Source organism: Tympanuchus pallidicinctus, unplaced genomic scaffold (genome assembly GCF_026119805.1).
Source record: "Tympanuchus pallidicinctus isolate F22 unplaced genomic scaffold, pur_lepc_1.0 scaffold14, whole genome shotgun sequence".
NCBI classification, from domain to species: domain Eukaryota; kingdom Metazoa; phylum Chordata; class Aves; order Galliformes; family Phasianidae; genus Tympanuchus; species Tympanuchus pallidicinctus.
In genome coordinates this window covers 6801686-6825842 of record NW_026294659.1, presented here as the reverse complement: position 1 = coordinate 6825842, position 24157 = coordinate 6801686, and the positions used below count along the sequence as shown (strand labels likewise).

At 36.0% G+C, this 24157-nt stretch overlaps 1 protein-coding gene across 17 annotated transcripts in view; it reads left to right on the top strand.

Annotated features, from left to right (window-relative positions):
- Positions 1–24157, top strand: part of DMD (dystrophin) — a 1043395-nt gene that overhangs the window by 641856 nt on the left and 377382 nt on the right. For all 17 annotated transcript variants that reach the window (XM_052674157.1, XM_052674152.1, XM_052674148.1 and 14 more), the window contains 3 exons: positions 7223–7398; positions 19163–19310; positions 21155–21304. In XM_052674157.1, coding sequence (XP_052530117.1) covers positions 7223–7398; positions 19163–19310; positions 21155–21304 — 474 coding nt within the window. The remainder of the gene's footprint in view (positions 1–7222; positions 7399–19162; positions 19311–21154; positions 21305–24157) is intronic.

Genomic DNA, 24157 nt, shown 5'->3' with positions numbered 1-24157 from the left:
AGAAATCCAGGTTATCTTATTTTTTTTATTAAAGTGAACATGAAATCAAACAACACTTTTGAGTGATCTCATAAACCAGGATGCCAGCCTAGCAAAATTTATAGTGATGAGTCCTACAGGATGGTATCTGTTTCTCAAGAGCTAATTATGAAGGGAAAAATCACCATAGTATTAGTATGAACTGAAGGTGCATTTACAGTTATCATTGATAGCAGCACCCGCAGCAGGGATAGAATCCTGGAATTACTGTACTGTACTGAGTGTAAAGACATATACAAGACAATTAAGGTAGCCTAAGGCTTTTTGGAAGAACAGCAAGATAGGCTGAAGGTCTTTTATAGATGAAGTACAGGATTTTCAGCATTTACGTCTTGTTTTGTGAAGAATGGATAGCATCTGAAAGGAAAAGGAGCAGTCAAGGGATAAAGTCTAGATGATATAAAAACTTTTCAACAAATTTGTGACTTTTCTGATTGGCAACCTTTAGCTGACTAGGAATACTGAATATCTCCATTTATTTTGATAAAATGTATAATTGTAAAGACGCATAATAATCATAGTTTCTTCCTGTACTGTAGCAATCCTACGTGGTCAGCAGTGCATCAGGGGCAACGCTTCGTGTTTATGTAATTAAACTGCATCAAAATATATAGAAAGAATAAAGTATGTACAAAGCAGGACAAATCAGTAGTTTCATAAGACTATCCAAGCAGTTTGCATTACAACTCAAGTATACATACTTTTTAATAATAATAAATAGAATAATAAAATAGTTCATTTTATAAACTTTTTTTATACTGAATTTTTTTCTATTAAAAATTCAAGTCTTGTGAAATGACAGTGAAATTTCCCTGCTATCGTATGGTATTTATCATTTAATCAGAAAATTGATCTGCAGCAATTTACTTTGCCTTTGGATTTTCATGTATAGTTGATGTACAAAAAGTACAACTGAGAAAATGAACCCATTTCTGCTTTGTAGGTTTAATCTGACCAGGGCCTACTGTCAGTTCTTGAAAATGCTGCTCTTTTCATGGAGGTGATAATAACGTGCAAACCATAATCGTTTTTGTAATTTACACTAAGAAAATACTTTGCATTATATTATTGTCAGCTCCTGGGAAATGTGTGCAAATTTTTTTTCTTCTTCCATCTCCATCAGCTTCATTAAGATTTGCAATGTTAACGTAATAAGAAACATAACACATGGGTAATAATGAACACTGCATTGTTGCTTATACCAGAATTGCTAGAAAACAATTTATACTCTTTATTGAATGTTTTAATCCCAACAATGTGCCAGTAATGTGTCTCCAGATTAAATCAATTTGATTTAACTGCCTGGAAAATTAATTTCTTCCTTATTTCTGATATAATCTTGAGCAGAGGTACATATACTTAATGGATAAATTCATTGTGGTTAACCGAACACTTGCAAGGATAATTTTCCTCCAAATGCTTTCACAGTTCTCTGATTTATATTGCTGCATCTGGTAGACTATTTTATGTCAATCTTATGTTTTTATACATTTTAATGCAGAGGAAAGATTTACGTAGATGAATGAAGAATAGCACATTAACGTCAAATTCAAGACTGCATATTTTTGAAATTGGTGCACAGTACCTTTACATGCTTTTAGGATCTGAAGCTTACCCTAAATCAAGGAAAAGCAATATAACATATTTTTTTTTCTTAAAACATTTTGTGCCAGCAAGGGCTTCTGACAGGAATTAGAAGCTTGTTTGTGTTTTTCTTCATGTTGCTACAGGGCTTTTCCATAACAATAAATTACTGTTGAGCACATTTGTCTGCTACAGTGAAAGGAAGAAAGTGCTGGTTAGATTGCCAGTAGAATGGTTTCTGATTATGCTTAACAGTGAAATGCTGTTGCATTCACTGACAAAAGGAAATGAGATTGCAGAAAGAATTGCATGATAGATGTACATGTTAACTAGGAAATAACAACTACAGTCAGATGAATTATGCCATTCTGATACTCTTAGGTAACTGGGTATGAACTGTGATTAATGTTTAATTTACATAATATGTGAAATGAGTCTAACCCATCAAATTGATTTAATCCAAGTCATCATCTACTCAAAACTTTTCCTTTTTAGTATTTTAATCAGTACAAGAAAATAATTTATCTTTTAGTCATATTGTCTTGTCTGCTGTCATAAGCGTGGTGAAGGGCATGAGGCAAAAAGGGTGGTGCGAAGGCATAGATTTGTTTGATATTGGATGTCAAATTGTTTATTTAATTAATTTATTCCTCCTTCCCTATGAAAAGTTTAATCACAATTTCTCAGTAAAAAATAACTCAAAGGATAACTAACTCTTTGTGATGTTTATTTTAGTAGATGTGCAGTATTAGTGTTACAGTATGGATACTGAACTGTAAATAAGCTGTCATAAAACAAACAAAAAAAACAACAAGCAAACAAAATCCTTTTGATGTTTAAAAATAAAAAAAAATCTATGAAACTGAAGTATCATAAACTTTTATAATTAAATAAATTTTAATGTGGCATCCATTGTTTGATGTAGGTCTGGCTTGGATAGAATAGCTTTTTGTCAATTTTATTGTTTGTTCCTGACAAAATAAAGTTACTCTCAGCTGTCTAAGCCAAAAATAAGGCACAGTCAGGGGTTTTACAAAGAAAATCAAATTTCAGTGCAGAATCATCGTGATGAATGTATTGTTCAAGTTCGCTTTGTTAGCTGAGGTAAAATACTGTGATTGAATCAACAGCCATACATGGCTGTATTTCAACTGTGTGTGTTACAGGGGGATTCACAAAGAATCATCCTGTTCCACAGAAGGTGTAGACATCTTTAGCATCAAGAGTTACTACCTGTTGGCTCTTGATGTAGAAGTGTCTCCTACGTGTACATGCACAGCTGTGTAGAATTTGCACAGTCTGACTCTTAGATGTCATTAAACTGAGCATCATCATGCATCTTGTTAACAATCTAACCTTGAGGCATACATTGATCATCTTTCTTCAGGAAAAATTCTTTTTGGCTCCCTGAGTGATGCATATAATTAAATGTATTGCAGAAGACAGATTGAGAGAAAAAGAGAGGAGTAACAGTGAAAGCAAATTTAAATGTACCAAGGTACATTAAATGTACCAAAGTACAAGGATGGCAGCCCGAGAAAGTAACACACCCATTTAGGTATGTGTGGTGAGTTTGAAAGTAGGATCAGCTCCCAGAACTCCTTTGCAGGTGGTTTTTCTGAATTTTGGTTGGAGTTTGGGAAAGCTAAATCACAGAACTGCGTGGGAGACTACAAAAAAAAAAAAATAAAAAGAAATAGAGTAAGGAGAAATTTAATGGCAATGAATAATAAAGCTACCAAATGAAAATACAAAAAGAAGAGCAGCATCAGAAAGGAAAAAAGAAGGGGAAGAAGGATGAAATTGGTTTTTTTTTAGGGAGACAGAACAGGAATATGTAACACCTTTTATTTTTTTTTTTTTTTTTTGTTCTTCTGAAATAATGTGTGCAATTTTTCATTTTAGGTAAATCTGTTTATGAATCCCTAACAAAAAAAAAAAAAAAAAGAATTCATAGAATCATAGAAAGGTTTGGGTTGGAAGGGATCTTTAAGATCATCCTACATATATATCCTACTATAGGCAGGGACACCTCCCTCTAGACCAGGTTGCTCAGAGCCCCATCCAGCCTGGCCTTGAATACTTCCAGAGAGGGGAAATCCACAGCCTCTCTGGGCAACATGTTCCAGAGTCTTACCATCCTCACAGTGAAGAATTTCTTCCTAATATCTAATCTAAATCTACACCCTTTCAGTTTAAAGACATTTCCCTTTGTCCTGTCACTACATGCTCTTATAAAAAGTTCCTCCCAAGTTTTCCTGTAGGCCCCCTTCAGGTACTGGAAGGCCACTATAAGAGCAGCCTTCCCGGAGCCTTCTCACCCCCTGGCTGAAGAGTCCCAACACTCTCAGCTTGTTCCTGCAAGGGAGGTGCTCCAGCCTTCTGATCATCTTTGTGGCCCTCCTTTGGACCCATACCAACAACTCCATGTCCTTCTTGTGTTGGAGGCCCCAGAACTGGATGCTGTACTCCAGGTGTACTCATGAGACATAATACAGGGGCAGCATTGCTCCCTCGACCTGCTCGTCATGCTTCTCTTGATACAGGAACCCAGGATACAGTTGAGTCTCTGAGCTGCAAGTGCACATTGCTAGCTCATGCTGAGTCATTCATGAGCCAACACTCCCAAAACCTTCTCCTCAGAGCTGCTCTTGAGCCATTCTCTGCTCAACTTCTGTATGTGCTTGGGATTGCCGCTACCCACATGCTGGGTCTTGCACTTGGCCTTGTTGAACTTCATGAAGTTGGCATGGGCCCACCTCTAAAGCCTGTCCAGGTCCTTCTGGAAATTGATTAAAGAGAATACTATGTGAATGTCTAGGCAGTTTTAAGGTCTCGAGAATAGAAAAATCCAAATGATGGGTGTGCATGATATGAATATTTTTCTTAGTATTCAAAAACTATACATTTTGAAAGCAGAATACATGCAAGTGTCAGCAATCCACTCAAAATGGTGATTATCTCTGTATTAATATGATGATGTTGAGTCTCTTCTAAGTTGTTTTATTTCTAATACTGTATAAACATGTCATTTTTTAATTAGGTTAGTTTGCTCACTGAGTTCATAAAGTGATTAGAAACTATAATTGCAAGTATATCAGGTAGCCTTCTCAGTAAGCTCTGAATTCAAAGAGCAGTGTGCCCTTTCATTTTGCCATTTTTGTGTGCAAGAGTGAAGTGCCAAATGAAACTACATGAAGCAGGTTCAGTGGCAGTGTTCCTTCCGAGATAATCAAGCCCAACCATCAGCCTGACTTACCAAATCCCATCACTGTAGCGTAGTAAGAGGAGGAACTTCTTTACTGTGACAGTGACAGAGCATTGAAACTGGTTGTGCAGAGAGGTGGTGGAGTCTTTGAAAAGATGCAGAAATCACCTGCACGCTTTCCTTTGCAACTTATTGCAATGCTGTCTTAAATCTTCAAATGTTCTGAGGTGCACTGGGAGACTTGGATCCAGAGGGGTACCAGGTGACTGGAATATTGCAGCTTGCTGGGATCCAGAAGAAATGATTTTGTCGCTTTGGAAGTGCTAACTTTCTCATCCTATTGCAACATAATAAATCAGAATGCAGGGTACTGTAGCATCATGCTCATTACTCTGCTACTCGTTTATTCTGAAACTGTGAGCCACGAAGAGTTTAGAGGAAAAAAAAAAAAAAAAAGAATAATGGCTTTACTGAAGGGTACCAAAGAAAGCAATATTTTTTCACAGGGCTCTCGTTTGTAGCAACCTAAAAAAATAATCTGAAAGAAAAGCAAAGAGAATTTGTAATAAGAATAAGCTTACTCCTGACAGTGTAAATCTCGACCTAAAATGTAACTCCTGCCTAGAGCTGTGAGTATGTGCTACAGTGGCTTATTAACACTGACCACTTTGTCCCAGTTTGTGCTGTGTTGATGCATATTTAAAATCTGTGCAAAAGTTGGGATAGGGCATGCAATTGGCTTTCTGCAGTCTAATGAGTTAGTAATTGTCAGCTGAGGTGTGGTCATGTTATAAAGAGTTCAGTTCAAGTATGATTGAATTTTTGAACTTTCATAGTGTCATAGCTGAAGATCTAATGGGCAAGATAAATACAGAAATAAAATGTATGAACCGCCATTGTGTTTATTTTTTATGTTCTTGCAAATCTGTGTTCTGCCAAGTTTAACTATTTCATATCTAATGTTTATATGCAGTTTTACTTTCTCTTTAATTTATATTTTACTTGTAGAAAGACAAAACAAGCATATAATGGTATGTTCCAGAGTATTATACGCTAAAATACATGGTTTCTACTGGAATAATAATAATAATAATAATAAAAACTAGTTTCAGACTGAACTTGAAAGCTCTTTTTTTATAGACACTATTCAAATACTCTTTTTTGAGATTGTTTGGTCTGTAAACCTATGAGTCCCAGAGTGTTTCAGCTCATTTTAGCAGTGAGCTGTTGAAAATGATTTTACATTTCTCTGCTTGGACATTTTGAGGAATTACATGGTAAAAATTACGCTCTACTAATGACTAAGAATAGGAAATGATTGATTTCCTTATTTATTTACACATACTTTCTTGAACAAGCACTGTGTTCAATGCTTAAGCTATAGATTCAGAACTGTGGGTTTTTTTTATTATTCGTTTTTAAAATGAAGTGAACTGTATGGTAGACTTCTAATAATAAAACATACAATTAGAAAAACTTGGAAAATAGTCTATCTTGGTTGTCTTTCGTAGTTCTGAATTTTGTTCTGTAAACAGAAACTGCATAAGTAATAGACTTCCTTAGGAGTGTGGTTCCCACACAGAAAAGTTTATCAAGTTTCTTGCAGTCAGAGACAAATGTGTTTTGGTAATGCTCTGGAAACATTTTCTTATTTGCTGATTTGTGTTATTTCTTCACAATATTTCATTGGTGAATGGGAACTATTGATCATGGCTTGAACCTCTGATTGACCACCTGAGGCAAGCAATGAGTCAGCCATTGGAGCACAGGTGAAGGCAATTCAGCTGTGCTACCGGAAGGGGTGGAGCCTGGCTGCACTTCTAGACCTATTTAAGTGCTGACTGCCACTGAGGAAGGATCTCTTCTGGAGATTGCTCCTTGTGGAGTTTATTGCGAGCGTACAGCACCAGTGAGCATTTTTCATTTATCATTTTTCCACTGTGATAATCCTACTTGGCCTAACCTCTGTACATTTATTGATTGTACAATTGGCTATTTAAAAAAAAAAAAAGGAAGAAAGCAAAACAACAGAAAAGAGTGTATACCTTCCAGGCTCTGGAAGCAAATTTGTTCACAAGTCTTTCTTACAAAATGATCTGCAGAGTATTATTGCTATGATCTTTATCAGAGAAGAATATAGAGAAAACTAAACAAAAACTAATAACAACAAACAACCTGAAAGATGCGTGTTAAATGAAAAAAAAAACAAAAAAAAACCCAAACTTTATAAGATACCTTATAGTCTATTTGGCTTTGGATTTTTCTATTTGGAATTAGGGGAGAGTAAATACGAAAGTATTTACCTCTTTCCATATGGTCAGTATGCGATGAAGTATTTTCTTTCATGCTTGACATTTTTATGAATATGTGTGTGTGTTGGTTACTTTGCAGGAGCTGCAGGATGGCATTGGGCGACAGCAAACTGTTGTCAGAACACTGAATGTAACTGGTGAAGAAATTATTGAGCAGTCATCAGCAGCAGATGCTAATGTGCTGAAGGAGCAACTGGCAAATCTGAATACCCGGTGGCATGAGATCTGCAGACAGCTGGTAGAGAAAAAAAAGAGGTAGGTTAGAAGAAAGCAAAAACATTGTAAAACAATTTTGGCTATATTAGATTTGTTTTCAACTCTCTCTTAGCATTTGGAATTTCTATATTCATAGGAGATGATCAGTAACTTAATTTCATATATGTGATCGTTTAATTCTTTTCTGTATGTTCTTGTTAATGGCTACCACTTCCATCCATATTCCACATTTTTGTATTTTTACTCCTAATGCTTAAAAACAATAAACAAGTGGTATTTCTTGGTTAAAAGTAGAATAGATCAGAGCTCCATTTCCACAATTTACAATTGATTTAGCATCCCTCTATTTGATAGTATATCATTAAAATGTGTATCTGTAATACTGATAATACCTTAGCTAATTGATACTGTTAATCCTACTTTAATTCACTTCTCATCATTGGTGCCATTAACATCTGCATTTCATTCAGGTTGGATTAAAAGAATAGATTACTTAATTTAATGCTATTTATAATCACTTCCAGATTAATTTGATTTCCTCTTGCAGTCAGAGGAGCATTTGAGTTACAGATAATGAAAATATGGTTTGATTTGTTTAAAAAGAATGCTTCTAAATGACAAAAAAACGTTGCTGCTCGTGTTGGATTTTGTAATGCTTTCTTTACGTAGATGCTAAGCCTAAATAGACTTGACAGTCTTCTTTACAGAATGGCCTGGGTTGGAAAGGACCTCAAGGATCATGAATCCCCAACCTCCCTGCCACATACAGGGCCACCAAACTCCCCATTTAATGGTAGACCAGGCTGCCCAGGGCCCCATCCAATCCGGCCTTGAGCACCTCCAGGGACGGGGCATCCACAACCTTTCTGAGCAGCCTGTTCCAGCACCTCACCACTCTCTCTGTGAAGATTTTCCCCCTGGCATCCAACCTAAATCTTCCTTCTATCAAGTTAAAACCATTTCCCCTTATTCTGCAGTTATCAACCCTTTCAAAGAGTTGATTCCCCTCCTGTCTGTAGGCTCCCTTTAGGTGCTGGAAGGCTGCAATGAAGTCACCCCGCAGCCTTCTTTTCTTCAGGCTCAACAAGCTCAGCTCCCTCAGCATGTCTTTGTAGGGGAGGTGCTCCAGCCCCCTGATGCCTTTGGGGCTCTCCTCTGGACCATCTCTAGAAGATCTCTGTCTTTCTTTTACTCCAGACCTGGACACAGTACTCCAGATGGGGCTCACAAGAGCAGAGTAGAGGGGGACAATCACCTCCCTGTCTGTGCTGACCACCCCTTTAAAATACAGGCATTGACAAAGATTTCTTCAAGCAAGGTTTTTAAAGCACAGCTTACACCTTATGGAAGTACACCAACGAGTTCTGGAGATTTGCTAGGAGAACTAGCTAGTAGCATGCAACAGTTTAATTTCTTCTTCTGTGTCATGTGTCTTTGTTTGTGTGTGTGGTTGAGAGCAAAAGCTGTGAAAATTTGCACTGGAGTGGTCAGGCAGTGCTGAAAGGTGATTGTTGGCTTTAACTAAGATTCAGCTTTCATTTTGACCTCATTAGAAGAAGGAGATGCAGCAAATAAGCTGTCAGAGGCTATCCTGGTGTTTTAAATGTTTCTTTCTGCTGTATCTCCAGGTGTGATGGTAATACTGCTTGTTACACATGGGAGTCCTTGGCTTTTATTTATTGCTCTAAAAACTGTTCTTTTGTACAATTGAAACCCATCTGTGTTTTCAAGCCTTACCTTGTTAAGTAAGTGCTAACACTTACTAAACAATAACATATCATTTTAATAGCCCTGTAAGCTACTACGGTAACATCAAAGCGAAAGATTGGTGGTTGAGCTTTGTCTGAGAATACAAAATCTGTCCCACTTCTGGTAAATGCAGATATTGTTCTCACCCTTATTTATCAGCAGAAACATGTATCTCAATGCTGCTTTGGCTCAAGGCTGTGCTAACAGTCTATGGAATCTTTTGGCACATCTCACATTTCAGTGAAGCCTCGGATCTGTTACATGGGAATAATATGGTTATGTTCCCTTGATGAGGGGTCTTAAATAATAACCCATTTCCACTCATCCTTTCCTCCTTTTGCTCTGTTTGGTTTGTTGATTGGTTTGTGGTTGTTTAGTTTTCCTCTGGAAAGGGGATTTGCATGATGTATTGAGTATTGTGGTTGCAGAGACTTAGGTTAGTATACATATTGCCAGGTAATGAATATGAATGACGTTGTTCATATATGACATAAGTACTTCTGTTCTACTGTAGTGAGACTTGTGTACATCATGATGGAGGATTTTGCACTTCTGTTCAGTGCCTTGTCTCCTTGGCTGCAACAGAGCCAGGTATATGCTTTCTGCTCCCAGGCTGTAGAAGATTCTATCCTCAGTCTAGCTGCTGCCTCAGACAAGATCCTAGCTTTTTCTTCTTTCCCTCTTCTTTCCCTCTTTTCAGTTCTAAGGAAAGACACTTAGGTGACAGGAACAGATGATATGCCCTAGCTAGATCTTAATTATCCATTATCCTGGGCATGAAGGGACAGCAGATGCATCTACAGCATGGTCCTCACATTGCCTTGCTGTCATGGAATTGTTTGAGTTGGAAGGGACCCTTAAAGATCACTTAGTTTAACTCCCCTGCAGTGAGCCTGAACATCTACAGCTAGGTTAGGTCACTCAAAGCCCTGTCCAGCCTGACCTCAAATATCTCCAGAGACAGGGCATCCACATCATCTCTGGGCACCCTGTTCCAGTGCCTTACCACCCTTATTGTAAAACACTTTTTCCTTATATCCAGTCTAAAACTCCTCTCTTTTAGTTTGGAATCGTTTCCCCTTGTCCTGTCACATCAGGCCCTGCTAAAGAGTCTGTACCCTTCTTTCTTGTAGCTCCCCTTTAGATACTGAAAGGCTGCTATCAGATTTTCCTGGGGCCTTCTCTTCTCCAGATTGAAATGAATCCCATGAATCCCATTTCATGGGATTTTCATCTCTTTTCTGCTTTGATGTCTTTCAGTTGCTCATTAGTTGTTCTAATTTGGTTTGGGGTACGTTCAGCTTCTCTCTGAGGATCTGAATCCAATTTCACCTTTGCTTTGTTCTTATTGAAAAACATAGGGTAAACAAGAAGGGTCAAATGAAGTGACCTCTGGTTGTTTCTATTGTGTGCCATCACTTCTCACTCAGACTTGCTATCACCACCTGTGTTAGGCTCAGTGTATGTTTATACACTGTATGTTTACACAGGTATCCTTCCTTTGACACCAGTGTTGAAGAGATACTGTTCAGCCAGTTTGACTTCCACTCGCAGTTGCTGTAGAATGGTACTCAGTCATATTAAAAGGCATATAATGTGTCCAAGATATCATAACTAGGCTTTGAAAAGAAGCCACACCTTACATCTGAAAATTAATTTTGATATGCTGTGAATTAGAAGAGATTTGAGTGAACTAAAATATTTTCTTGATTTTTTTTTTCCGGAATTGTTTCTATATTATTCCTATTAAATCTGCATTCATACATCTCAAGATATAAAGGAAGTGTAATTTTAGTGATTTCTAATTCAGTTGAAATGTTGCTAGACATTATTAAATGTCATGAAAATTTTAAATATTTCAAATTTTCATTTGTGATTGTTTACCAAACAATAATTTTGATACAATCCTCAACAATTTACAGATGGGACATAACTCTGTATTTCAGAAATATTTCTCTAAAAAGTTCAAAAACACTCATTAGTTGTTAGACAGGAGGAAAAAAAAACAATTAAAGAAGAAAATATATCACCATAGTTATTTTTGTAGGACACACAAATATGAGAGTTTAGTTGGAGACAAACATGTATGGTGACATTTCCAAGGGAGCCATAGAATCATGGAATGGTTAGGGTTGGAGGAGTTATTTAAGATCATTCAAGTTCCAACCCATGGGCAGTGCTGCCCCACAGCAGTTCAGGCTGCTCAGGGCCTCATCTAACTTGGCCTCAAATACTTTCAGGGAGGGGCACCACAGCTCCTCTGGACAGCCTGTTCCAGTGCCTGACTACCTTCTGAGTAAAGAATCTCCCCCTCAAATCTAATCCAAATCTGTCCTGTTTTAGTTCAGAACCATTCCCTTTGTTCTATCATAATCTGCCCATGTAAAAAGTTGGTTCCTCTCTTGTTTATAAGCATCCTTTAAGGACAGAAGGCCAAGTGAGGTCAGAGGTACTCTTGCCTTCTGATCATCTTCATGATCCTCCTCTGTACCCACTCCAACAGTTCTGCATCTTTCTTGTACTGGGAGTCCCAGGCCTGAGTGCAGTACTCCAGATGGGGTCTTACATAGGTGGAGTAGGTGGAGACAGTTACCACCCTCTCCCTGCTGGCCTCCCCTCTTTTTATGCAGCCCATCAGGATGATACAGGATACTGTTGGCTTTCTGATCTGTGAGAGCACAGTGCTGGCTCGTGTCTAGCTCTTCATCCTTCATGGCAGGGCTGCCCTCAGTGTTCTCCCAGTGTGTGTATTTAGGACTGCTCTAATCAAGGGGCAGTATTTTGCTCTTGACCTTGCTGAATCTCATTGGGTTCATGTGGGCACACTTCTCGGGTTTGTTCAGATCCTTTTGGTTGGCACCCTTTCTTTCTATTGTCAACTGCACCACTTAGCTTACTATCAGATGAACTCAGAACAATTTGAAGAGCGTGTATTGTTTTTCAGTAAAAACAAGTGGGTGCATTTTAAATATTTTATTTGAGTTTTCTCATTTCTTAAGTTTTAACAGGTGAATGTTGAATCCCTGGCTAAACACAGATTTAAGACTGACACTGAATCTCCTTGCTTTGGTACTGAAGATCAAGAGGTCGTTTTTGAGTTATGTTTGTGTAGCATGTTAGCATCCAGTTGCATTTACCAAAGAGTTGCAAAGCTGTGGAAATTTGAATTCAGTGTTTAATGTTTCTGTATCTTACAATCTAATCCATCCAGCTATGCATTAGAAGAGAATGTTATTTTATCACATTTAGTCATTTTATCTTACTGAAAACTTCAAAATAGACCAAATAGTTGAATAAAGTGAGACATGATTGAAAGCCTGATACACTGCTAGTTTGCAAATTGAGAGTTTAATTGAGTTTCTGTCAGCATTTTTCTGCAAGCTGCAGGTTTTAGAGGAGTTCATGCTCTGGAACCGTGCTTAAGGAAAACAAATTTTTGGAGATAGGGAAGTTGCAGTAGCTTCTTGAACTACTACTAACCATAAGCAAGAGAGGGTAAGAAAAAAATCTGTTGCTTCTTGTTCTTCATATTCCAGGAATAATTTGATGACAAAAGTTTATAAACTGCACTGTCAGAAGCTCTCTTAGTCTTTTGTTTCCTGTCATGTAAGGCTGTGTGCATTAGTCATTGTTATACTGTGTCTGCTGGGTCATGCTATGGGGACACTTAAGTTTTGGATGGCTTGAGGAGGCAGTGCCTTGCCTTAATGCACCTGTGGGCTTTCAAAAGCTGAGTGGTGGCTGCAGAGTGGTACTCTGCCTTTGCACCTGCTGTGCATGAACTCCATTTGACAAAGATTCATAAATGTTTCTTATGTTTTTTTTTTTAAATCATGATCAGATATCTTAAAAAAAATCGAAAGACAATTTCTGTTATTTTAGCTGCAGTAGATTTTGCAGTGTTAATGAGTTTGGACCTGCAGGCTGTCTATTCAGATCTTCATTCAAGTTAGTTTGAAGAAATTACTGAAACAGTGACAGTACAAAGGCTATTTACTAAAATACCTTCAGATACTTCTCTGAATGTAAAACCACAAGCTTTCTGGTCTGAACAAAAAAGTTGCTATAAATATACATTTTAGTATTTATCATGGCTGACATTCGTTAAAGTGTTCTTATTTTCTACTACTGTCCTCTAGCTGCCATAAGTTGGTTTCCTTCACCATAACACTCAATATATGGAAGGCTGTGATTAGTTTCTTACAGCAGTTTAAAAGCTGGTTTAGAGATGAAGAGATTTCATGACAGTTAATAAGTATGTATTTTCTTTTCAACCTAAAATTAGTTACATATTGAATTTTCTGATTTTTATTTTTTGACTGTTTAGTTTTCTTACAGTAATTCAATGGAAAAACATCACTATGATATAAAATTACATTCTGTTTACATATAGCGTTGTAGCTGAGCTTGCTGCTGGTTAATATTTACATTTGAAGTTTTGGTGATATTTTTCATTTCGTTTCAATTAGTTTATTTTAAGGTCCTTAACCAGGTGAAGTACACTTGCATATTCCCTGGAGAAAGAAAGAAAATGTATTATTTCTTTGTTAATATTTTCACTGAGCTGTCAGTTTACTATTTTAGTGGCTTCTTAAATTCTCAGTAAAAACTGCTAAGTGGACTAATCCCTTATCTTAGAAATAACTGCAAATACAAATTCAACAGCTGAATATTTAGAAAAGAACATCAAAACATTAATTGTGAGGTCATTATGGTTATAAAAGACCAGGAAGATCATTTTAATCCAACCATAAAGTGCAAGTCACAAGCAAGTGCAAGTCCATGTTACTCCTGTGACTGTATTTTCTGTGTCTAGCTGATATTTCCAAATATGTCCAACATCGCATGGTGCAGCTGCAAACTATCAAATATTTTTGTCAAACTGTTTGAGTTGCTGGGGTATTTGTAATGCATTATTGACTGGAAAAAATACATGAACTGCAGTATGCATTTTATGTGGCCTCTAGAAACTGTAATTGAAAAATTAAAGCTTTCTTGAAGTAGGAAATTAATAATTATTTAATAGTTAACCATTGTAATTAAGGATTACTGTCAGTCAAAAATTTACCTGGGGTATTTCGTTGACTGCTAAAAGAATTTGTTATTGATTCTGTTTAATACTGTTAGGAAAAGTGATTTTTTAAATTTCATTTAATTTACTACTTAACATTTAAATATTAAATATACTAAACAAATTATCTTCTATGAGTATAATGTATTCATTTAAACATCCATGCAGTGAGAATATTTAAGTAAGGGGTCCCTATGAATTTAGAAATGCAAATAAAAAGCTGTGGAACAGCTTAACACAGTTTAACACTGAAAACATAGAATCACTGAATCACAGAATGGTCAGGATTGGAAGGGACCTCAAGGATCATGAATCTCCAACCCCCCTGCCACATGCAGGGCCACCAACCTCCCCATTTAATACTAGACTAGCCTGCCCGGGGCCCCATCCAACCTGGCCTTGAACACTTCCAGGAGCAGAGCATTCACAACCTCTCTGAGTAACCTGTTCCAGCACCTCACTGCTCTCTCTGTAAAGAACTTCCCCTGACATCCAAACATAAAGTTTGAGAATATTGCTTGAGAATAAATGCTTGAGAATATTCACCTGGACTACTGGAAGTTACTCTATCTTGAGAATTTTCCTCCAGCCAAGGTGAGTTACATTTCAGGATTAATTAAGCCATTTGTTAAATGTGAGGCAGTTTGAAAGGTCTTCAAGAACTTTGGTTTAAAAGGAGAGGTAGTGATGTATATGAGCATGCAGATATGCGCTGGAGATGGATCTGCCTTGCTCCTTAGGACCAGCTGCAGGAATTGCATCTTACTCCTTACCTGCTTATCCAGCAGTATGTGCTCCCAACTACTCTGTATATGGTGATGGACGGTTGGAGGCTCACACTCCTTATTAAAGTTTGTTTAAGCTCAGATTTGCAAGTCCATACTTCCTTAATAACAACCTACTACTCACTTGTCTTTCTCACCATGAATTTTAAACACCTTGAAATTACATGTATCAGATGCTCCAAATGTTATTATGGTGATAGAAATCAACTTGTTTGAAAGGTACAGTCATCATGTTAAAACTTCTTGTGTTATTGACTTGTTCAGCTAATAGAAAGTGTGTTTTATTTTTGTGGCTTGCATAATATGATACTTGTCATGCAGGATGTTATTTATAATAGAAGTAATGTTGTAACAGGCAAAGAGTAAATTGTGAAGTAAATTATGAAGTGCACCTGCAGCTTCTATTAATTGCAATGGATCTTTTGATTACTATCCTACATGCTGTTCATGACTAGGATAAAAAGAAAATAGACCTTTATGAAACACTTTTTGTTTTGGTCTGATTTCTGAAAATCCCCTGTGTTCATGTATGAGTACATGAAGTAAGAATTTGTAAAATAGAAGACATTCAGATGGAAAACTGTAAGGTACTTTTCTCATATTATGAGTGAGATGTATCTTGAGCAACATTCCCAGTTATCCTCATCCGCCCTCATCTCTTGCAAAGTCAGACAGGAAGGGCAGGTTTGCTGCAGGGGCTGTGGAACACTCATTTGTCTCTGAATGCCTCACAGAGATCAGAGGTGAACAGGACAGGTGAATGTATGTCAGAAAGACAGTGCACAGTGCTCAACACACATGTCTCTTAAACAAGCAGTGTTGATGCTTCTGTTCAGTGCAGCCAGGGCTTACCCTGGGGCAGGAAGGGAGGAAGGCCAGGCTCACCCTGGGCCCTTCCTTCTTCCTGTCTCCTTTCTTGTCCCTCTGGTAGAGGTGCATGAGCACAGTACCTTGGCCTGCTCAAGGTGGGCTTCTATCTTATCCTGTCCATTGGCATATGCAATATAACTGTGAAACACAGATCAGATAATTTTTTATTTTGTAAACATACAACCGCATACATAAAGAATTATGAAATGATAATAAAAGTATGTGACAAAACTGTACAAACAGAGGCATAAAATGTAGTCACCCACTCCTGGTTTGTTACAGTGGTACTCTAGTGTTGGTAAAAATTGGAAGAACAAGCTGAAAATGTCTCATCTACATTGCATCCTACTGCATCAGCTTTGCTTATGGATTTACACTATCATCAATCTCTATAGGGAAGCCCATCTAGCGAGCTTACCTGTTCTTTCCTCGGAATCATGACATAGTTTGATTTTGTCATTCATAAAGTACTCTGTACAGGAATGAGAATCCCTTCCCTAACCAGCCAAGTTATGAAAAAAATTCCTCCATTTAAACTTGACTTGGTTTTTATTAATCTCCTTTATACAAACTGTGTATATTTATTATGATTGTATGCATGATTTATTATTGGACTTCATAATACTTGGTAATACATTTTACACTTGGTTTTCTGTATAAATGATTTTCTTTCATCCATAATCATTGCAATTCCATTTCCTGAAGACATTATTAAGATTATTTATAACTTGCAACCAATATTTCAAGTAGAACTTAGTGCTTTTTTTCTTATCTAAATGCATTGAATTGACTCGGGAAATAAATATCTAGCACTTAATTGTAAATAGAGAGTTTTTAATATCCCATTCATTATTATCAGTACTACATGCTCAAATAAATTCATCAAAAAGCATTAAACTTGAAGGTAAACAAAGAAGTAGTGCTTCGTATTTTAGATGTTAATAGAAAACATCTTTAAACTGTACTGAGAAGAAAAACCTTGAAAGTATGAGATACTTGTTCTTAATTATTTTGAAACATCAATGCACAGTGTTGTTCTATAGAAAGGTTTTTCTTATCTCAGATATTCACTGTGTGTATTGTTGCAGTTGCTACACTCTAAATTATTTTGACCTCAAAAGGAAAAATGGATTTAGGGCTGAAGTTGAAGATATTTTCTCAACGTGTTGTCATAAATTGAGTGGAAGCACTTTTTGTGAACATCTTTGTAGTGATGTCTTTTTTGTCTGGCTTTTGCCATCCAGGAAAGATACCCATAGACTGTATCACCTTGTGAGTGGCAATCCTATTCTCCATAACTTCTGAAGATATGGCATGCAGTGCAATCAGGCTGGTGCGTACAGGAACTTGACAGTGAATTCTGGAGTACACGGTTGTCCGTGGTAGTTTATGCTGTTTTTTAACATACTATTTCAGAGGGAGGTCACGACTTTCAAAGTTGTCTTGTTAAGGAAATGCAATTAACATCAATAAGATGGAAGGCAGGTAAATTCCATTAATGTTTGCTGATTTGGGTGCTATGTAAAATAATAATTGAACATTATGCTCTTGTTTTGTTTTAGAATAGTCGGAATTCCAACAGCATGATTTTTTTCCCTCCTCAAGAATTTTCATCTGAGAATTTCTTGCTTCTACTGTGAAGTCAGACAATGCTTTTGCTATGAAATGAAATTTAATTCACCTGTTGAGTGTATGCCCCTATCTCCTATTATAATTTTCCCCATTCACAGTGCTACAATTCTTCCAGTTTACTTTGTTACAAAGATATTACTTAAAAGGAATTTTACACATTCTGCAGTTTTACTTTATTATTATTATTTGTAATATATATACATATTTTTATTTAATGCAGAACACTTAAATCAGTTGAATATTTTCTTCTATGGAAATTATACAGAAAAAAAAAAGACCATTCTAGGGATCGGGATGTACAAACTTCATTGAGAGACACTGTTTGAAACTCCTAAATTCCTGTTCTGATTAATTGAATAAAAACTTTTAGTTTGTACTTTCTTAGCTGTTTATCATTCTGTATGTAGACAGACATGCATGTTTGCCAAACAGTTGTTTTCTGTATTTTTCTAATTAGATGATGTGGAACTTGATACTTTTTACTGATTCGCTTACCTGGAACTCATTTATGAATAATTTCTAAAGGACTCTTTGCTCAAGGCAGCAATCAAGAAAAACAGAAGAAAAAAAAAAAAAAGTAAATCTTATAAATAAAATATGGCATGGTTTATGTTAGGTTTCATTCTATTTTACATCTCAGAATGTTCTGAGAGTTCTGACAGTTCTGACTTGGTGGTCAGGGCTGGGAAGTTGGGAAGTGACAAGTATGTGAAACCAGACATAGGTAAAATCATTTGCACTCTGTGTTAATTTTTTTTTAAAACCATTCAGAAATAATATGTTACTTACACTGATCTTGATTCTCCACTGTGATGTAGACTTATATTCTCAAAATACTAATACAACATCTTATTATGCATAATAAATGGCCTAATCTCTCAAACTCAGTTGGATCTTGGAAATAATAACAACAATCTGTTTTTGTGCCTTTTGCTTTGATCCTAATTCACTTCAAAAGAAAAACAGGAATAAAAAAACCTTTATTTAATCTTTCCATACAGATGTATCCTTAGCTTTGTGAATTAGCTAGAAGGATAAATTACACATTGTTTTATTTTAACCTTATTTTTCTCCTTCAGGATAGATCAGTGCATAATGTTAGTCCCAAGGGGCTCAGATTCTGCCAGTGCTATTCCCTGATGGCTTTGAAATGATTTCCATACGTATCTTGATAACTGTGGGAAACTTGGGCACAAAAGCGTAGATCTCCATATATTCATACGGTTGTGCTGAAAGAACTGTATCTGACTTCAGATACCTGCAATGTTTATGTCTTAGTCATCTGAAGTCTCTTTAATTAATAAAAGTACAGCTAAATTTGTTTCTTCTTATTGTAATCATTTATTACAACATCTATTGTGACATTTAGTTGACAACTGTTATTCAATAAAGAGAGCTTGTATTAGAGAGTCTACAGCTGAGTTGTCGACATAGAGCAAACAGACAACTAATGTTAAGTGAGATACATCTGCTCCTATTTCTTCACAGGTACTAGTACTACTATGCTTTACACAAAGTATGTAGCGTGGTCACCAAAATATGTTTCCACAATGTGTTGAAATAGATTTAAGTAGTACTTTTTACAGATCTATTTTAGTAAAGTTTGATGCTAGAGTTCTTAGTTTCTGGCACTGGTTTCCATCCTATTTGTTCTCTCGGAGTGCACAGAACAATTAATTTCATGTTTTTATTACAGGATAGAGGAAGAAAAGAATATTTTATCAGAATTTCAAGAAGACTTGAACAAGCTGATTTTATGGTTAGAGGAAACAGAAAGCGTCATTGCTATTCCCCTTGAACCAGGGAATGAAGATCAGCTAAGAGACTGCCTCGGCAAAGTAAAGGTATTTTGAGCCTTCTTATTTTTTAATTTATCATTTCTGCATTGAAGAATATTAAATGCTATATTCAGTTTGAAAGACCAGGTAGTATATGCTAAGCATACAGAAATCAGAGTAGTAACAGAAAACGTGGTGAGAGGGAAATTCCTATCCTGCCACTAAATAATGAATCATGATCTTTTTCATTCTTATTTCTTAGTTCGAGTTTCTGGTATTCAAACATGACAATTTCATCTGTAAAAAATTTTTCTATAGGTGTCTTGCTAACATGTTGCAAACACCCAATAAGGAAATTTTGTTCAGTATTTCTCAATAAATGTATGTAGAAATTCATGCATGATTGTAAGTATCAATTGCTTAAAGCAGAGCTTCAGCATTTTCTAGAGTAAATTTGACAGCAACTTTTAAAACACATTTTATTTTTAAAAATATATAAAATCAGAATATTGAATATATATACTTTAGTCTTTAATAAATTTAATTAAGATGTTAGAGATTTTAGTATATGATAGTAGTCATGAATATATGCAATAGGAATTGTTCTGTTTAGTTTTGAAATGCTTCCAATAGAGTATGTGTAAGAACTTGCTCAACAGTAAATTACCCCTTATCTGCATAATATACATGGGGGACATATCTAAAAGTCTTCCAATCATCTCTTGAAGATAAGGACTACTTATCCTCCAAGTTGAACAAACTCAACAAGTGATGGAATAAAGCGTTAGAGAATCTCAAAATGAATGGTCTGACTTTCTATTCTACTTAACAAAATTTGAAGAAAAAAATAGTAAAGGTCAAGTTTGCTTATAAATAAATAAAAATAGTACAAACAGTAGTGCGTAGTAAGTAAGGAAAGTAAGGCTTAATCATATGTTAAGTTCATGCATCTGACTCTTAAGAATAAAGTGTCTGTGAACTGGTCAGAGATTTTGTAAGACAAAGAAAATTCTTTGTGGGGTTTTAAATATGTCTTATCATTTGCAGACACAATTATGATTTTGAAGTTTGAATTGATATTCTAGATCTATGAATTTTACGCTCTTGATTTATACAGAAATATTCCCACACGATAAATAGTCCAAAATTAAAGGTACTAGTATTTTTTATTTATAGCTCACTTTTACTTTTTTTTTTTTTTTTTTTTTTAGTTATACAGGAAAATATATCCTAATGCATCAAAAAATAGTGCATCAGCTTGCATTGTGTATCATTTAATACCTGCTATATTGTGTTATTAATAATAATAATAAAGTGTTGAATGAATGTGTTTTAGTTATATTATCTTTATATGTTAAGTTACTTGACATATTAACCTACAGTAACTGCATACTTGATGGAGAAGTGATGATTACATCATTCTGATGATGCCTTGCTTCCTTTGGCTATGCTTTGTGTGTCTTTATGAGCATATATGATTGAAGGATTGGACTAGAACATCAATGATTAGACATACCATCTGAGTGATTATGTTCACCACACATAATAGGGAGAAGCACCTTTCCAAAGTGTTGTGGGTTTATTTGTTTGTTTTTGTGTTTGAACCATGTTAAAAGATAATTAAAATCTGGATACGTGAGCTATTGAGTGTCAAGAAGTGAGAAATTGTTATGCAATGGTGGTTAATATTCTGAGAATCCCCTTATTTGGTCTTTTAAGACTCTCTTTAGATCTAATTCACTAATACAGTCACTTTTGGTGAGAGTTTAGCCTTTAAGCAGAAAGCTTTGGCTATTTTGTCTTGAATTGAGTTTATTCCTTCAGCTGATAGATAAATCGATAAGGTTGAAGATAAGAGAGCTGAAAATTCTACTGCAGTTCATCTTAACTGCTGTATTTGTCTGTTCCAGTTAAGAGTTGAAGAGCTGCTGCCACACAAGGGAATACTGAAACGATTAAATGAAACTGGAGGAACAGCACTTGGAAGTGCATCACTGAACCCAGAAAGAAAACATAAGCTCGAGAGCACACTGAAGGAGGCTAGTCGTCGCTTGTTAAAGGTTAGACATATTAGTGATTTAACTGCAGTATAAAATTTTAATCTGCAACAAATATTTGCATTTTACTTTTTCTAGTGGGCATTATTTTTCTTTTGGTGAACCTGCAGAGACATTTGTACACATAATGAACCTGCTGAAAGAAAATGTATGCAATACACTGCTGTGAGAAACAATAATAAGAGACAATGAGTGCCTGAAGTGATGATGTTGCATCCAAATTAACTCCCTAAATTACAGGTCTACTCCTTAGGAGGAGAGTGCAGAGCACCGTTTTTGTAGCTTGGTTGTTTTAAGGGTTCAGCAAATATTCCACCTTTTGTGACTGAAATGTCACAAAAAGATGCTTTTCTAGAAACACTTCCCAATTCTCTCCTAGACCCCGAGGTGGAAGCTGCAACTACTCATTCACGTTCTATTACGTTTCTAACTGTGATCTCTGAGTTCCTGAATAGCAAAATCCCATTCATTTTGATTTTTGGGATCTCACAGAATCACAGACTGGCCAGGGCTGGAAGGGACTTCAAGGACTATGAATCTCCAACCTCCTGCCACATGTAGGGAATCTCCATACCCATGAAGAAAAGTAAGATAGGATTTTGTTGTGCAACACTGGTGAAGTAGTGTGTAGCAGAGATGGTAGAAAGCAATATTGAAAGGACTGCCATCCAAGGTATTTATCAATCTGGTGAGAACAGATAGAATTTAGAGTATGCAACTGAAGGATTTGTGAGACTGATGGCACAGTCACCAGGGTGATAAGGAGGGGGAGATAAAGTTTAAGCCGTGCTTAGCTTTGGGAAGAAAGGGAGAGAAAGCATTTTTCCGAGTGCCTTACTGAAAAGACAAGCTTGAGTTTGTGGTCAAGAACACTACATTTAACTGTGTTCACAGAATTGATATTTCAAGCTCTGTCTGGGTAAATAAACAGGAATTTATTTGTTGTGGAACTCTCATTAGTTTCTTCTTCTTCACAGAAATGGTCTGGAAAGTTTTAGAATGTTAGGTAGTGACTCAAGCAAAAATGGATAATAAATATTGATCGCATTCACGAAATTGGAGCTGGGTACAAAAATCATTATTTAGGTGTTTGGGTAGAGATATCTCTTTCTCTACAGAATGGCTTTCCAAAATCAATATATATATATTTTATTATGTTTATAATATGTTTATTTATTATGTTTATAATATATATATATATATATATATAAGAATTCAGAAAATTTTGAGATCGGATTAATGCTATTTTCTAGCTGATGTAAGGACATACGTAGCTGAGTTTAGGCACCGTGATTTGAATATCTCTGCTGTAGTACTGAGAAATCATTAACTTTCAGGCAAAAAACATTTGTGTTGTCATTCAGTAAAATAGCATAAACCTACGAAAATTGTAATTTGTCAACCTACAAAACCTACAAACCTACAAAAATTTGTCACTGAATGAAAGCTTTTACTGATTAGTCATTTGTCTAAAAACTTTACTTAATGCCTGCTAATACGGAAATGTTCTGGGTGACTTATATACAGAGCAACCCAAATAACTATAAATATCATTAAGTTTTGGATGAAATATAGGGGATAGAGCTACTGTTTAGAGAAGCTTTTTCTTTGAAAGTTACAGCAGACCTCAGTAATGCTTCTGGCAAGACTTTAGACTTGGAGTTGACCACTTGATTATGTCCATTTATTGCTAAAAGAGGCTAAACCCAGAAAATTAAACTTTCCTTTGTGATTATTACTGAAGTGCACTATTTCAATTTTAGTTATCTACATATGGATATGTATAAAATTGAAAAGTTCTCACCCTCCTGAAGTTGCTGAATTTGAAGAATGTGGAAAGTGCATTTCATTTTTCAATGAACAGAAGCCAAGTTTGAAAATTTACAAGAGTTAAATCCTTAAAAGTAATGTGAGATTTCAAATGTTTTCTCTGAAGTCATTCCATTTTTCAGACAATCTTGAAAGGTCAAGGTGGAAAAAGTTCTTTTTGGTTTTCTGTCATTAATCTCCCAAAATGAATGAAAATACCACACATTTTCTCCTTTCTTCTCCTTCTCTGTGTCCTGTTGGAAACTGAAAGGAAAAAAAAAAAAAGAAAAAAACCAACAGTATTTTTTTTCTCTTACATAGCTCTCACCGTTCTCACCAGAAAAACTGAATTTTGCGGATATTGGAAATGTAAAATCAATAAGATTAGATTTTATATAGCTGAAGGGATTAATTTTGTTATTTTAAGGTATGAAACCCTGGGGTCTGTAGAAAACTCGGGTATCATGGGAAGGCTGCAAGCCTGACAAAGAGACATACATTGTTTTCCTAACCACACTTTTGTATCAAGTGATCTTCAGTGGTTCGCTGGAGGATGCTTATGCAGTCAGTTGATTTGAGGGGGTATATTTTTTTTTCTGTTTCTCAAAGCACAATGGACAAACTCATCACCACAAACATTTCTCTGGGGCTTTTCTGTCCCTCCATCCCCATTTTGGAGCATATATTTTCATTTAAGCCTTTTGTTTTCAGCTGTTTGTTTTGCTTTCCAGCATCTATGCTAGAAGAGAACGTGTAACAGCATTCTGATTCTGATTACCTCATCTTGCAGGATGATACTTTGTTCAAAACATAAAATGCACATGGTAAGGTAGCTCTTTATCTGGTGTACGCTAGAGTAATTCTGTTTACTTCAGTGAAGCTGTGATAATTGAAAATTACCAGTTGAAAACGTAGCCAAATATCTCCTAAGAGTATGACAAATTTTTGTTATGCCTTGATCTGCTCAACAGTGGAAAGGGTGACAGCACAGTGAATCTTAACCTTCAAGGTAGCATATTTGAAATAAATCATGTTCAAACCTTTTTT